The 17615-nt window shown below is 42.8% G+C and overlaps 2 protein-coding genes across 5 annotated transcripts in view; one reads left to right on the top strand and one right to left on the bottom strand.

Moving 5' to 3' along the window:
• LOC115156759 (SPRY domain-containing SOCS box protein 4) overlaps positions 1-17615 on the bottom strand; it is a 110713-nt gene that overhangs the window by 11135 nt on the left and 81963 nt on the right. The window lies entirely within an intron of this gene.
• On the top strand, positions 8316-13225 carry LOC115156758 (GTPase IMAP family member 7). 2 transcript variants are annotated; one of them, XM_029704419.1, is made up of 2 exons: positions 8316-8552; positions 11599-13225. In XM_029704419.1, the coding sequence occupies exons 1-2, from the start codon at positions 8522-8524 to the stop codon at positions 12459-12461; spliced, it is 894 nt and encodes a 297-aa protein (XP_029560279.1). In that variant the 5' UTR covers positions 8316-8521; the 3' UTR covers positions 12462-13225. The 2 variants fall into 2 exon arrangements, with proteins under 2 accessions (XP_029560279.1, XP_029560280.1); XM_029704420.1 differs by having other exon boundaries at positions 8316-8554; positions 11607-13225.

The following is a 17615-nucleotide window of genomic DNA, read 5'->3' as shown; positions in this document are numbered from 1 at the left end:
AAGTTATTTTGTTGGCATTTACGTATGTCCCCCATTACCAATAAAACATAATCAAAACCTTTCTTTCACTTACTTGCTGTTTCGTTGTTCATTTGTTCAGTCGTTTCATTCTCAACCAGAATTTCTATGGAAAGCCGTTTGGGTCTTTGCGTGTCAAAAAATATACTATTTAACAGACCTTTTTTTGTACAGCTTTGACAGTGCTACTGTATTTTTTTTGACACACAAAGACCCAAACGGCGTTCTATAGTATGTATGTCATGAAGCTAATAGCAGTGACGCTATTACCTTGTAACTCTGGTAGGGCGACGTCTGAAAAATAGTGCTCTTGGTAGTGTGTACCGGTGCTTGACCAGTCGGCAAAAGCCAACATCACCCACGACAGAGAACAGTTGATTGTCATGGGCAATGAACGCCATTATCTTGGCTTTAACTTGTTATGGATAGGGGGCAGTATTTTCACGGCCGGATAAAAAACGTACCCGATTTAATCTGGTTATTACTCCTGCCCAGAAACTAGAATATGCATATAATTAGTAGCTTTGGATAGAAAACACTCCAAAGTTTCTAAAACTGTTTGAACCGTGTCTGTGAGTATAACAGAACTCAAATGGCTGGCCAAAACCTGAGAAGATTCTGTACAGGAAGTACCCTGTCTGACCATTTCTTGGCCTTCTTTGTCATCTCTATCCAAAACAAAGGATCTCTGCTGTAACGTGACATTTTCTAACGCTCCCATAGGCTCCAGAACGTTGAATGATGACTCTGCAGGCCATGGCTGAAAAACAGTAGCGCATTTGGTAAGTGGTCGATCTGAGAACAATGAGACGGGCGTGCGTGTGCACGTGAAGAGTCCATTTTAGATTATCAGTCTTTGAATGAAAACAACGACTCCCGGTCGGAATATTATCGCTATTTTACGCGAAAAATCGCATAAAAATTGATTTTAAACAGCGTTTGACATGCTTCGAAGTACGGTAATGGAATCTTTTGAATTTTTTTGTCACGATACGTGTCCGTGCGTCACCCTTCGGATAGTGTCTTGAACGCACGAACAAAACGCCGCTATTTGGATATAACTATGGATTATTTGGAACCAAACCAACATTTGTTGTTGAAGTAGAAGTCCTGGGAGTGCATTCTGACGAAGAACAGCAAAGGTAATCCAATTTTTCTTATAGTAAATCTGAGTTTGGTGAGTACCAAACTTGGTGGGTGTCAAAATAGCTAGCCCGTGATGGCGAGCTATCTACTCAGAATATTGCAAAATGTGCTTTCACCGAAAAGCTATTTTAAAATCGGACACCGTGATTGCATAAAGGAGTTCTGTATCTATAATTCTTAAAATAATTATGTTTTGTGTGAACGTTTATCGTGAGTAATTTAGTAAATTCACCGGAAGTGTTCGGTGGGAATGCTAGTTCTGAACGTCACATGCTAATGGTAAAAGCTGTTTTTTGATATAAATATGAACTTGATTGAACAAAACATGCATGTATTGTATAACATAATGTCCTAGGAGTGTCATCTGATGAAGATCATCAAAGGTTTGTGCTGCATTTAGCTGTGTTTTTTTTTTTTTTACATTATATGCTAGCTTGAAAAATGGGTGTCTGATTATTTCTGGCTGGGTACTCTCCTGACATAATCTAATGTTTTGCTTTCGTTGTAAAGCCTTTTTGAAATCGGACAGTGTGGTTAGATAAAGGAGAGTCTTGTCTTTAAAATGCTGTAAAATAGTCATATGTTTGAATATTTGAAGTTTTTTCGGATTTTCGAGGAGTTTGTATTTCGCGCCACGCCCATCATTGGATATTGGAGCAGGTGTTCCGCTAGCAGAACGTCTAGATGTAAGAGGTTAATGGATTTCGCATTTAAGTTGCCTCAATGAAATTTTCTTACTCTTTCAAATGACTGCTCAAGCCACACAGCAGACATTGTGGGCTAGGTTAGGAATGCTGCGTTGCATGTATAGCGTAACATTTTACCTGGCGTCATTACGTCGCGTACCTACATTATATAGGTAATTATAAGTATTTGCTAGGTAAAGCTCCGCCTTATCTCAGCTTATTGGTAACAATAACAACACCCACCCGTAGCATGCATTCCAGCAGGTATATCTCACTGGTCATCCCCAAGCCAACACCTTTGGCCACCTTTCCTTCCAGTTCTCTGCAAAAATGGTGAATCTCTGATCCACCTCTACGCAGACGACACCATTCTGTATACTTCTGGCCCTTCTTTGGACACTGTGTTAACAACCCTCCAGACGAGCTTCAATGCCATTCAACTCTCCTTCCGTGGTCTCCAACTGCTCCTAAACACAAGTAAAACTAAATGCATGCTCTTCAACCGATCGCTGCCTGCACCTGCCCGCCCATCCAGCATAACTTCTCTGGACGGTTCTAACTTAGAATTTGTGGACAACTACAAATACCTAGGTGTCTGGTTAGACTGTAAACTCTCCTTCCAGACTCACATCAATCATCTCCAATCCAAAGTGAAATCTAGAATTGGCTTCCTATTTCGCAACAAAGCATCCTTCACTCATGCTGCCAAACATACCCTCGTAAAACTGACCATCCTACCAATCCTCGACTTCGGCGATGTCATTTACAAAATAGCCTCCAATACCCTACTCAACAAGCTGGATGCAGTCTATCACAGTGCCATCCGTTTTGTCACCAAAGCCCCATATACAACCCACCACTGCGACCTGTATGCTCTCGTTGGCTGGCCTTCACTTCATCATCGTCGCCAAACACATTGGCTCCAGGTCATCTACAAGACCCTGCTAGGTAAAGTCCCCCCTTATCTCCGCTCACTGGTCACCATAGCAGCACCCACCTGTAGCACGCGCTCCAGCAGGTATATCTCTCTGGTCACCCCTAAAGCCAACTCCTCCTTTGGTCGTCTCTCCTTCCAGTTCTCAGCTGCCAATGACTGGAACGAACTACAAAAATCTCTAAAACTGGAAACACTTATCTCCCTCACTAGCTTTAAGCACCAGCTGTCAGAGCAGCTCACAGATCTCTGCACCTGTACATAGCCCATCTTTAATTGAGCCCAAACTACTACCTTTTCCCCTACTGTATTTATTTATTTTATTTATTTTGCTCCTTTGCACCATATTATTTATATTTTAACTTTTAACTTTCTTCAAACTACAAATCTACCATTCCAGTGTTTTTTTCTTGCCATACTTTATTTACTTTGCCACCATGGCATTTTTTTGCCTTTACCTCCATTATCTCACATCATTTGCTCACATTGTATATAGTCTTATTTTTTTCTACTGCATCATTGATTGTATGTTGTTTTACTCCATGTGTAACTCTGTGTTTTTGTATGTTGTCGAACTGCTTTGCTTTATCTTGGCCAGGTCGCAATTGTAAATGAGAACTTGTTCTCAACTTGCCTACCTGGTTAAATAAAGGTGAAATAAAAATAAATAAATTTTAAAAAAAATCACTGAAGTTGGAGACTTATCTCCCTCACTAAGTTTAAACATCAGCTATCTGAGCAGCTAACCGGTCACTGCAGCTGTACACAACCCATCTGTAAATAGTCCATCCAATCTACCTACCTCATCTCCATATTGTTTTTATTTACTTTTTGCACCCCAATATCTCTACATGCACATCATCTGCACAGCTATCACTCGTGTTAATTTGCTAAATTGTAATTACTTCGCTACTACGGCCTATTTATTGCTTTACCTCCTCACGCCATTTGTAAACACTGTATATAGACTTTTTTCTATTGTGTTATTGACTGTACGTCTATTTATTCCATGTGCAACTCTGTGTTGTTTGTGTCGCACTGCTTTGCTTTATCTTGGCCAGGTCACAGTTGTAAATGAGAACTTGTTCTCAACTGGCCGACCTGGTTGATATGTTCACCGATATATCGTGCATCCCTATTAGGAACACCTGCTCTTTCTATGACAGAGTGACCAGCTGAAAGCTATGATCCCTTATTGATGGCACTTGTTAAAGCCACTTCAAAATCAGTGTAGATGAAGGGGGAGGAGACAGGTTAAAGGATTTTTAAGCCTTGAGACAATTGAGACATGGATCGTGTATGTGTGCCATTCAGAGGGTGAATGGGCAAGATAAAATATTGAAGTGCTTTTGAACGAAGTATGGTAGTAGGTGCCAGACCCACGGGTTTGTGTCAAGAGCTGTAATGCTGCTGGGTTTTTCACTCGCAACAAGAACGGTCCACCACCCAAAGGACATCCAGCCAACTTGACACAACTGTGGGAAGCATTGGCGTCAACATGGGCCAGCATCCCTATGGAACGCTTGACACCTTGTTGAGTCCATGCTCCGACAAATTGAGGCTGTTCTGAGGGCATGGGGGGGGGGGGGGGGGGGGGACTCAATATTAGGAAGGTGTTCTTAATGTTTTGTACACTCATAGGCATAAAAAGGCAGAGGGCTGTGTATTCAAGCTACTCCAAGATTCCATAAAGCACTAGCATTTTGGTTTATTCGTTTGTGCTAATATCAATAGAAAATACCTAGTTTGCCCGAAAATAACAAAAACAAATGAGAGAACAGTCATAAACACACACACTAACCTCCCCTCCACCCACACTACACACCCATAATTGTCCTCAATAAAACAATAGACAGGCGGTGAAATAAATACTGTAATAACGGCCAACGACATCTCAGAACACATTACTTCCTCCTATGCCAACAACACGAGACCGGGGACCCAATGTTATCCACAACACCAACTTCCTGCGCTTTGATATTCTACTCTCCTGCCAGCGGTGTCCAGCACCACTCAGGGACAGAACAGGGCAGGGCTGGTGAGGGGTAATATAAACAAACCCTCACCGGCCACAGCTTTTTATACATTACAGTAAATCTCTTAACAGTTAGTGTCCTGTGAAAGAAATGAGGTTGTTGGTTCTCTAAAGGCAGCATGTCCCTGAGATGCCTTTCACCAAGCAAGGCTGAAGTAGCCTGGTCCAAGATCAGTTTGTGGTAGTGTCTTGTCATTGGCGTTACACTGACCATAGGAGTTGGGAAGACCTCCCAAGCAGGTCTGAAGTGGGCATATATTTTATTCCATCTGACTATTGATCCATAAAAAATAAATAAAACATCTTCAGGATTTTATTTATTCTAGTTATTTATTCTAGATTGAATGATTTAGAATGCTAACAAGGTCTGACAGGCACTATGAAGTACTGTCATCATCATTAGGCAGGCTTGAAGGGGCGAGGGGCTTATTGCAGTGGTTTGATAGAAAATTAAAGCACTTAAAAACAGAGTGAAATCAAAACCTTGTGGACACAAAGTAAACCAACTTTGACTGTCGATGAAAGAGAGAGTGTGAGTGAGGGAGAGAGGGACAGAGAGGAAAAATTGACGACAGGAAAGATGGAGGGGAGAATGGGGGCACCAGATGTGAAAACGAACAGGATCAGAGTCTGGGTCACTATGTTCAGGAAATTACGACAGCTCTCTCTCCTTCCTCCTCCTCCTCCTCTCGTTGTCTCCGTCTTACTCGCTCATGGTCTCCCTGATATGCACTCTCTCACTCATGAATAAAACATGTGACGTAAACTTGTATGCAGGAGTCAGTTTTGATGGTGAACTGTATGGGTGCGGAAATTCCCAGCACTGCAAGCATAGGCAGCATGTTATGTGTGACCTATCCACCCCCTACCATCTTAAGTCATCATTACCAGAGAACACACTGACAGTGCTGTTTCTGACCAAACAGAGAGGAGTGGAGGACAGTGCACAGTTATCTAAACGTGGAAGAGAGGGCCACCCATGGGTAGAGGTAAAGTTGAGGGTAAGACACACACTTCAGGTGGGGTCTCATTATTGAGCCGATGAAAGCAAGGGACTCAGGTCTGAGAGGAAAATACAGTCCGATCATCTTCAAGCTTTCAAATCAAATCACATACTCAGGGGTAGTGTGTGTGTGTGTGTGTGTGTGTGTGTGTGTGTGTGTGTGTGTGTGTAGTGTCTGAGCAAGCATGAATGTGAGAGAGGAAAAAGAAAGAGGAGAAGGAAAGAAAGAAAACGAGAGAATGAGCTAGAGAGACGGAGAGGTAATTTTACAGGAGGGAACAATTCAGTTTGCCCTCCTACTTCTATTCTGCCTGGGTAGGAAACCTATTGACCCACCAAGGTCAGAATCCTTGACATCAGACCTGGACAATCCTACTGCTGACCAACTCCATACTAGTGGCCATGACTTTGGAATGAGATGTTCGATGAGCCGGCGTCCACATACTTTTGGTCATGTAATGTGTATAGTTCCTAGCAGTAGACAAAGTCATCTCACATAGATGAAAGAACCCAGAAAGAGGGCATGAAAGCACACACACACACACACACACACACACACACTTATACACACTTTCGTCCCAAGTGAGGACAAAGATGCAATCGATTTGGTCACAGCACATACCCAGGGCTCTGTGAGATATTACAGGTGAGGCAAATACATGCTTGGGGATGGAGATGTCAGATATGAGCAGGCCTCAAACAGATTTCGGGAATCACACACACAAAATACTGAGCTCCATTGGGAGCTGTACTGTACCTTCAGCACACACCAGACGTGCTGTACTCCAGAGCCTGGGGAACATCATCCATCTCCCTGTCCCTTTTGTTCACTCCGCTCATCCCTTCAGCGCTACAGCTCTCTTTCCATCGATCCTTTTCTCTAGCTCTACATCCCTCCAGCTCTCCTCCATCCTTACTCTCAAACCTACAGCGCTCCCTCCACCGTACCCTTTTCATCTCGCCACTCTTCACACACATATGTAAACCACAGTTAGAAACCTAACAAGAGAAATACGAGTCGGTGTGATTGAGGTGTCCCAAAGGCGATGAGACTGAACACACACACACACACACACACACACACACACACACACACACACACACACTCTTCCTTCATGTGTGCCGCTCTCCAGTGATTCACACAGAAAAACTGAATTAATGCCTCGCTGACGCTATAGCTGAGTAAACTGAGAAAGATGTCTCTGTGTGTGTGAGTGAGAGAGAGATAGCGTCAAAGAAGCACAGTTGGATCTAGGAGATAGTTTTGAAACGAGAGAGAGACAGAAGGATACGACAGGAAAAATAGAGAAGGTGTGAACACTCAAACAGTAATGACTTGTTTAAAACATGCCGAGTGTGAAAGCCTGCAGTCTAAACACAGACGGGGTGGGGGGGAGGTCTGGTACACACCCACCTTCTTCCAGTAATGTCAGTGTATAGTCTAAACTCAGAGGGGGTAGTACACACACACACTTCCGCAGGTTTGGGGGTTGTCAAAGGTGCAAGGGTGTGTGTGTGTGTGTGGAGTGTAAACAGAGTGGAATAGGAGGCTGGAATGTAGAGCCAGGCCACCTGCATGAGGACAAGGGGCAGTATAAGCTATGGTCACAACAAGGAAATCAACTACCGGTCAGGTGGATGTCAGGTACACAGCAGTAAAACAATACAACCTCTCACTAAATAGTATGTGTGTGTTTGCTCTCTCTTCTATATCCTTTCAGCTACAGTATAACAGACCTATAGAGAAGTATTTTCTATTACTATAGCTAGTGTTACTATCCCACTGGTGGCAATGAGATTCATATCATCTGCCACACACACACACACACACACACACACACACACACACACAGAGAGAGAGAGATAATTCAAATGAGAGGTTGCATAAAGAAATCTGCCCCCAGTGCCCCAAAGGCTAAAAGAGAGTGAGCACATGCTTGTGTTACTGGCACTGCAGATAAATGACTGAGGGTGATGATAGAGGAGGAAGGGTTGGGGAAAAGAGGAATGAGAAGAGGATGACATGGGAAAGGAAGGCAGCAACAGCGTGTTTTAAGATAAGCGTTTTCACGTGAAACCTATTTTTACCAACAAGAAAATGGGTGCGCACAGTCCATGCAAAACATTGCCAAATTCCACTTGGTCAATCATTTTCTTGATTCCCAGGTATTTTATCATAGCAAAGAGTTCCTCAATAAAACGCTGGCCCTACACTAAAACTTGATTCAACATTAACCACAGTGAAAGAGTTGCCGCATAAAATGACAAAAATAACTTGGAACATAATCCAAGAGGTCTTAAAATAAACAATCCTTTACGGTGTGTTACATAACCAGAAAGGTATTGCCTGACAGTAACCATAGAAACAAGAGTTTAACAGCAGCAACATATTACTACTCAAGGCTGTCAAGTCAGCAAGAAAGTATTATTGCAATACAAAGGGGAGGGGCTTGCAAAGGTCCTTTATATCAATAAGGAGCCAATCTCTGAAGTCATTATACATTCTACACTTGAGACAAACACGCCAACTAACTTGCACTTGTTTCGTGAAGAAATACCTGACCGCATAGGCTCGAAGTGAATTAGCAAAAGCGTATTTGCTAACTAATGCTAATTAACAATTTTATGGAGCAGAGGGTTCGCTGTGAAACGGACTACTACATTTGCCACTGTGACCTGCAGCCTGCTGAGCCACCTTAATGGGGAGCTGGAGTTCGCCTGAAAATGGTGGTAAGTGCACTTTACAGGGTAGATATACAGTTGAAGTCAGAAGTTTACATACACCTTAGCCAAATATATTCAAAAACTCAGTTTCACAATTCATGACATTTAATCTGAGTAAAAATTCCCTGTTTTATGTCAGTTAGGATCACCACTTTATTTTAAAGAAGTGAAAATGTCAGAATAACAGAGAGAATGATTTATTTCAGGTTTTATTTCTTTCATCACATTCCCAGTGGGTCAGAAGTTTACATACACTCAATTAGTATTTGGTAGCGTTGCCTTTAAATTGCTTAACTTGGGTCAAACATTTCAGGAAGGCTTTCACAAGCTTCCCACAATAAGTTGGGTGAATTTTGGCCCATTCCTCCAGACAGAGCTGGTGTAACTGAGTCAGGTTTGTAGGCCTGCTTGCTCACACACACTTTTTCAGTTCTGACCACACATTTTACATGGGATTGAGGTCAGGGCTTTGTGATGGCCACTCCAATACCTTGACTTCGTGGTCCTTAAGCCATTTTGCCACAACTTTGGAAGTATGCTTGGGTTCATTGTCAATTTGGAAGACCCATTTGTGACCAAGCTTTAACTTCCTGACTGATGTCTTGAGATGTTGCTTCAATATATCCACAATTTTCCTGCCTCATGATGCCATCTATTTTGTGAAGTGCACCAGTCCCTCCTGCAGCAAATCACCCCCACAATATGCTGCCACCCCTGTGCTTCACGGTTGGGATGGTGTTCTTCGGCTTGCAAGCCTCCCCCTTTTTCCTCCAAACGATCGTCATTAAGGACATTTCTCCAAAAAGTACGATCTTTGTCCCCATGTGCAGTTGCAAACCGTAGTCTGGCTTTTTTATGACGATTTTGGAGCAGTGGCATCTTCATTGCTGAGCGGCCTTTCAGGTTATGTCGATATTGGACTTGTTTTACTGTGGATATAGATACTTTTGTACCCGTTTCCTCCAGCATCTTCACAAGGTCCTTTGCTGTTGTTCTGGGATTGATTTGCACTTCTCGCACCAAAGTACATTTATATCTAGAAGACAGAACGCATCTCCTTCCTGAGCGGTATGACAGCTGCGTGGTCCCATGGTGTTTATACTTGCGTACTATTGTTTGTACAGATGAACATGGTACCTTCAGATGTTTGGAAATTGCTCCTAAGGAAGAACCAGACTTGTGGAGGTCTACCATTGCTTTTCTGAGGTCTTGGCTGATTTCTTTTGATTTTCCCATGATGTCAAGCAAAGAGGCACTGAGTTTGAAGGTAGGCCTTGAAATATATCCACAGGTACACCTCCAATTGACTCAAATGATGTCAATTAGCCTATCAGAAGCTTCTAAAGCCATGACATTATTTTATGGAATTTTCCAAGCTGTTTAAAGGCACAGTCAACTTAGTGTATGTCAACTTCTGACCCACTGGAAACGTGATACAGTGAATTATAAAGTGAAATAATCTGTCGTCTGTAAACAATTGTTGGAAAAATTACTTGTGTCATTCAAAGTAGATGTCCTAACCAACTTGCCAAAACTATAGTTTGTTAACAAGAAATGTGTGGAGTGGTTGAAAAACGAGTTTTAATGACTACCAACCTAAGTGTATGTAAACTTCCGACTTCAACTGTAAGTCGATTAAAGTGCAGGTAGCATTTAGTCTAAAATATGTTTCTGAATGACTAGCAATGTTACGTTTCATGATTACAAGATTTCGCCAATGGGTGTACTTTCATAAACTCGACAAAAAAAAAAGTCCCTTTTTCAGGACACTGTTTTTCAAAGATATTTGGATTTTTACGAATTAACTTCACAGAACTTCATTATCAAGGGTTTAAACACTGTTTCCCATAGGCAACAACGTCGCAAATGGGCACAAACCCACCGTCACTGGACCAGACAGAACCGGAAAAAAGTACTCTTCACTGACGAGTCGCTGTTTTGTCTCACCTGGGGTGATGGTCGGATTCGCGTTTATCGTCGAAGGAGTGAGCGTTACACCGAGGCCTGTACTCTGGAGTGGGATCGATTTAGAGGTGGAGGGTCCATCATGGTCTGGGGCGGTGTGTCACAGCATCGTCGTCATTGCAGGCAATCTCAACGCTGTGCGTTACAGGGAAGACATCCTCCTCCCTCATGTGGTACCCTTCCTGCAGGCTCATTCTGACATGACCCTCCAGTATGACAATGCCACCAGCCATACTCCTCGTTCTGTGCGTGATTTCCTGCAAGACAGGAATGTCAGTGTTCTGCCATGGCCAGCGAAGAGCCCGGATCTCAATCCCATTAAGCACATCTGGGACTTGTTGGTTCAGAGAGTGAGGGCTAGGACCATTCCCCCCAGAAATGTCAGGGAATTTGCAGATGCCTTGGTGGGAGAGTGGGGTAACATCTCACAGCAAGAACTGGCAAATCTGGTGCAGTGCATGAGGAGACGCACTGCAGTACTTAATGCAGCTGGTGGCCACACAAGATACTTGCTGTTACTTTTGATTTTGACCCCCCCCCCCCTTTGTTCAGGGACACATTCCATTTCTGCTAGTCACATGTCTGTGGAACTTACTCAGTTTGTCTCAGTCGTTGAATCTTATGTTCATACAACTATTTACACATGTTAAGTTTGCTGAAAATAAACGCAGTTGACAGTGAGAGGACATTGTTTTGCTGAGTTTACGAAGTACAAATGGATGCGCTCAATCAAGTTCTACGTCAGGAGAGGCTAGATGGAGGTAGATTAAATATAATTTTCGTTGCGAATGCGTGTAGTGTATTGTGTAGAAAACTTTCAGATCTTGGAGTCTCGCAAAGTCCCCTCTATTGAACTTTTTTTATGACAAACTGACAAGCAGTAGAACTTCTTTCAACCAGTGGCACAGAGCAACATTGGCAGATGTTTTTTACTGGATAGTTGTCTGACAGCCTGCCTGTCTCTCATTAACGTCTCCTCACTGTCTCCTCCATCTCACTATCCCACTCCACTCTCTTGGACTCTGGCGCTAAGGTCTGAGCAGATACGAGTTCCTTTCTAACAGCATCCCTCTCTCCTCTCTCCCAGCTGACACAGACACCTCTGACGTTCGCCTTCTCCTGGTAGGACCTAAACGCACAGGCAAGAGCTCCTGTGGCAACACCATGCTTGGACGTAAAGCCTTCGACACCAGAGGGGGCGGGCCTAGCACTGCTGCCAGTGGAACCGCGGCCGGTCATGACGTCACCGTGATTGATGCCCGGGGTTGGGGCTTCTCAGAAGACTCCGTCCCCAGGGAGGAGAAGAAAGAGCTGCTAAGAGCCCTGTCGTTGTGTGGCCCTGGTCCCCACGTTGTCCTCCTGGTGATTCCCCTACTGGACTTCACCGAGATGGAGAGGCAAGCGGTGGAGAGGCGCATGGAGGTTATGACCTCTAGTGTGTGGAGGCACACCATGGTGCTCTTCACTTTCGGCGACCGACTGAAGGGGAGGGGGCGAAGCCTGGAGCAGCATATCCAGTCTGGGGGCCTGGCACTGCAGTGGCTGATGGAAAAGTGCAGGTACAGGTGCCACGTGTTGGATAACAAGGAGGGACAGTGGGAGGGAAAGGAGGGAAGGGGTCAGGTGGAGGCATTAGTGAGCAGGGTGAAGGACATGTTGCAGGAGAACGGGGGATGGCACTTCTCCCTTCACATGTATCACAGGCTGGAGGAAGAGTGGAGCCGGAGAGAGCAGGAGCTGAGGGAGAGGATGGAGGGAGAGAGGGAGATGAAGATTGAGCGGGAGAGGATGAGAGAGATTGTGGAAGAGAGGCAGGGCCAGGAGGAGTGGGAGACTCAGAGAGCGATAGGGAGAGGGGATGAGAGGTCAGTGGTTAAAATGGTGACACCATATGAGCCTGGGAGAGGACAGAGACGGGCCTTCTGCACCATTAGACGCCACCTAGCCTAATTAGCCATCTCCATACATAGACATACCAATTAGCCAAGACTACTGAATAAGGACTGTTGAAATCATTCCAAGTGTCAGGAAGGCTATGTGGAAATGACTGATATATACTGGGGGTGTCAACCCCCCCAAACAAAAAAGAAAATTCTGGAATTTGATGCTCCCTGACTATCCAGCTTTTGTTTTGGTTATTCTTAGCAACCTGGAAAGAGTGAAGGGACTGTATAAATCTAGAGCAATATCAATTCTACAGTTTCAATTTGGGTTTTAGTCATTTCAACTGAGGTTGACTCTCCCCCGAATGTTATTTTTTGTTTTTACTCAAACCCCCCACGGGCCACATTGGGCTCCAGATTAGGCCTGCAGGCCTCGAGTTTGACACGTGATACACACCAAACACAGCCTTTTGAATGTGCTGTCTGTTTTGCCATGTACAGTATTTACACTTATATTTCAGTCATTTAGGGCCAAGAGGTGGCAGAACGGAGTTCTCGGGTTGGGGTCTGGTCAGGATTAACCAACGTCCACCAACCTGCCAGGGTGTTTTCTATTTGTGTAACTATAATTTTGTGTACTATTTATATGAGAGTAAATGAAATAAATCAATATACAATACTGATAGTTTTTTACATGTCAAGCTTGCGTAGTTCCTTTCATAGGCTTACAAACCAATTACTCATGTATTCATACTGTGTCCAACCTACTAGACCTATTGTTATCAATTATACATTCATGATGCATAATAAATGAACACGTATTCCTGAAAACCATTGTTCCTGCTCGAGTCCATTGATAGTGGCTCTTACAGCACCTGGTCTTTGTGCCTAGCTACTGTGGGATTGGAAACCATGATGAAATTGCTACAAGAGAGCTTCCAGGTTCAACTTGTTTAATGGACGCTTTAGGCGCATCAACACATGAGTTATAGTATAGTACACAAAGCATAAGTCACTAAGTCAATAAGCCCACAAGCTAGAGACCTAAAAAAAAAAAAATCACCAAATGAGCAGCAAAGAGCTTTGGGGTTTCACACAGGCGGTAACATTTGGTGTCAGAAGTGGGATCCAGAATAAGCCTTGACTAATTGCTACGTTCCTGGGAACCAAATAAACTTAATGTAGAGAACCCAGATGTACAAATACAGTAACCTAAGCTTCCCACACAGAAATGTCTTTGAGACCAAGTGAGATGCACTTTCTAGACTTAGTGGACTGATTTCAATGCTATACTTTTAATGCTCTTTCCACAGTAAGGTTTTAAAGAAATGTGTGAATAGTTGGATATAATCTCTGGGTAATTGAATCTCACAGGGCGCTGACATTTGCTCTGTGCAAAGTAAGGCAACAGCATTCCGTTTCAATCCAGATATGGTTTCATGTTTATCATCAATCTAACCCAACCCTATGACACACATACACTACCATTCAAAAGTTTGGGGTCACTTAGAAATGTCCTGGTTTTTGAAAGCAAATAATTTTTTTTAGTCCATTAAAATAAGATCAAATTGATCAGAAATACAGTGTAGACATTGTTAAATCTGCCGTTTTCCAGCTACAATAGCTGGAAAACGGCAGATTTCTTATGGAACATCTACATAGGCATACAGAGGCCCATTATCAGCAACCATCACTCCTGTGTTCCAATGGTACGTTGTGTTAGCTAATCCAAGTTAATAATTTTAAAAAGGCTAATTGATCATTAGATAACCCTTCAACAATTATGTTAGCACAGCTGAAAACGGTTGTTCTGATTAAAGAAGCAATAAAACTGGCCTTCTTTAGACTAGTTGAGTATCTGGAGCATCAGCATTTGTGGGTTCGATTACAGGTTCAAAATGGCCAGAAAGAAAGAGCTTTCTTCTGAAACTCGGCAGCATATTCTTGTTCTGAGAAATGAAGGCTATTCCATGCAAGCACTTGCCGAGAAACTGAAGATCTCGTACAACGCTGTGTACTACTCCCTTCACAGAACAGCGCAAACTGGCCCTAACCAGAATATAACGAGGAGTGGGAGGCCCCGGTGCACAACTGAGCAAGACGACAAGTACATTTGAGTGTCTAGTTTGAGAAACAGACGCCTCACAATTCCACAACGGGCAGCTTCATAAAATAGTACCCGCAAAACACCAGTCTCAACGTCAACAGTGAAGAGGTGACTCCGGGATGCTGGCCTTCTAGGCTGAGTTGCAAAGAAAAAGCCACATCTCAGACTGGCCCCCAAAAAATAAGAGATTAAGATAGGCAAAAGAACACAGACACAGGACAGATGAAATCTGCCTAGAAGGCCAGTATCTCGGAGTCACCTCTTCACTGTTGATGTTCGTGGCTTTTATTAACGCATTTCATGCAATTCTACATCATTTTACATGACTGAAGACATTAGCAGAATCTTTTTTTAAACCACATAATTGACCGAAATGAGTGGCTACTCCGACACTGACAAACTGAGATCAATATGTAAGCAACCTATAGCCCAGGCCAATGAAAATAGGGGAGACACACAGATTGAACAATATTGTTCAATCTGTGTGTCTATATAATAGGCTACAGTATAAAGAGAGCATGAAAATGCTTTGGCTAGGCTACACACTGGTCATGGCCGATGCTCTTGTGCCAGTAGCCTCTCAAGTTTGGCTTCTTTGAAAAACAGTGCTGTTCGCTCAATATTGAAGACATTTGGTAGCTTCTACAGACAGATTAGTCTTCTCTTTGACGCAGTAGGCATTTGCTTTCCAAACTACAGTACCAGTCAAAAGTTGACACACCTACCCATGCAAGGGTTTTTTGTTATTTTCTACATTGTAGAATAATAGTGAAGACATCAAAACCATGAAATTACACACATGGAATCATGTAGTAAGTAAAAAATGTTTTTTTTTTTTAAAGTGTTAAATAAATCCAAATATACTTTAGATTCTTCAAAGTAGCCACCCTTTGCCTTGACAGATTTTCACACTCTTGGCATTCTCTCAACCAGCTTCATGAGGTAGTCACCTGGAATGCTTTTCAATGAACAGGTGTGCCTTAATTTGTGGAATTTTTCCCTTCTTAATGTGTTTGAGCCAATCAGTTGTGTTGTGACAAGGTAGGGGTGGTATACAGAACATAGTCCTATTTGGTAAAAGTCCATATTATGGCAAGAACAGCTCAAATAAGCAAAGAGAAACGACAGTCCATCATTACTTTAAGACATGGTCAGTCAATCCGGAAAATTTCAAGAACTTTGAAAGTTTCTTCAAGTGCAGCTGCAAAAACCGTCAGGCGCTATGATGAAACTGGCTCTCATGAGGACCGCCACGGGAAAGGAAGACCAAGAGTTACCTCTGCTTCAGAGGATAAGTTAATTAGAGTTAAGTAACAGACATTTCAACAGCAACTGTTCAGAGACTGGGTGAAAAAATAATAATAATAATAATTTAAAAAAAATCAGGCCTTCATGGTCGAATTGCTGCAAAGAAACCACTACTAAAAGGACACCAATAAGAAGAAGAGACTTGCTAAGAAACACAAGCAATATACATTAGACCAGTTGAAATCTGTCCTTTGGTCTGATTAATCCAAATTTGAGATTTTTGGTTCCAACCACCGTGTCTTTGTGAGACACAGAAGGTGAACGGATTTTCCCCACGACTATAGAAAGAGAATCCACAACGAATGTGTCCATTCCAATCAGGAATGGCAGCCATTGGGAGTGTACCCATGACTTTACCAGTCTAATTGCCAGGGTTAGAGGTTCCAAGGCCCTTCTATGGATTATATTAATATGGCCGCAACGCAACAAGCTGTTTGCTCTTGCTGCCCAAATTGCGTCTCTGTAGTATTTAAATGATTTTATTGGTGTCTGTAGGCCGCTGCAGCACCTCCAGCACCCCTACATCCTGCGACTGAGCACTTCGCACCAGAGTTATTTTATCAGCAACAATTTTTTTTATTTATTTTATTTCACCTTTATTTAACCAGGTAGGCAAGTTGAGAACAAGTTCTCATTTACAATTGCGACCTGGCCAAGATAAAGCAAAGCAGTTCGACAACATACAAAAACACAGAGTTACACATGGAGTAAAACAACATACAATCAATGAAGTAGTAGAATTTTTTTTAAATAAGACTATATACAATGTGAGCAAATTATGTGAGATAAGGGAGGTAAAGGCAAAAAAAGGCCATGGTGGCAGAGTAAATAAAGTATAGCAAGTAAAACACGAATGGTAGATTTGTAGTTTGAAGAAAGTTCAAAGTTAAAATATAAATAATATGGTGCAAAGGAGCAAAATAAATAAAATAAATAAATACATACAGTAGGGGAAGAGGTAGTAGTTTGGGCTAAATTATAGATGGGCTATGTACAGGTGCAGTGATCTGGGAGCTGCAAATTGTGTGCCCACCTTAATTAAAACAAATACTTGATCTGTCAAGAGCCATATCTTTAATAATTTAAGTCTCTCCTCTCTTTATCACTCTTAGTTTTGCCTAAGCCTATACTATTGGTCATACGGTCTCCCTCTTTCCTAGACTGAAGCTTTTCCTCTCAGATGTTTATATGCTTTTAAAATTACCTAATGATGACCGTATCATGTTTATGGATCTCGATTTGCATTGCATCTTGATCTAACAAGGTACACTGCTTCCATCTGACTCCCAGGGGGAACATTTAATTTAGAAGATGAGAGGGAGCATGAGGGAGAGAGGATGCTCAAAGTGTGGGAGAGGGAGAGTAACTGGGAAGAGAGCAGGTAAAGAGAAAATGAGAGAAGACCGGATAGAGCAAGCGCTCCTGTGGGGGGGGGGGGGGGGGGGGGGGGGAGATAGGAAAGACATGTTCACGAGTCTCTTATTAAGTCTCTATGAAGTAGATAGAAAAGTCAAGCCTGCAGAGGTTAGTCTGAGCTTTGCTAGCAAAGGTCACATCATGTGGGGATAAATGGCTAATAAATCTGCACTAATGTAATCTACCTCTGTGGCTATAGCGCAACCCGGCATACACTGATTAGCATTAGCGATAAGGACGACGGGAATTAATAACTCAAGCACATAGTTCCCTTAGGCTATGTGGGCTGAAATGCTAGCCAACTTTCTTAAGTTGGATGCATCCTAGTGCAGCGGTTCCCAACCTTTTCAGTTCCAGGGACCACTAAATCACTGTCAAAAGCTCAAGGAT

Source organism: Salmo trutta, chromosome 21 (assembly GCF_901001165.1).
Source record: "Salmo trutta chromosome 21, fSalTru1.1, whole genome shotgun sequence".
NCBI classification, from domain to species: Eukaryota; Metazoa; Chordata; class Actinopteri; order Salmoniformes; family Salmonidae; genus Salmo; species Salmo trutta.
Note: the sequence above shows the minus strand (reverse complement) of the source record. Positions and strands in the feature narration are given on the sequence as shown.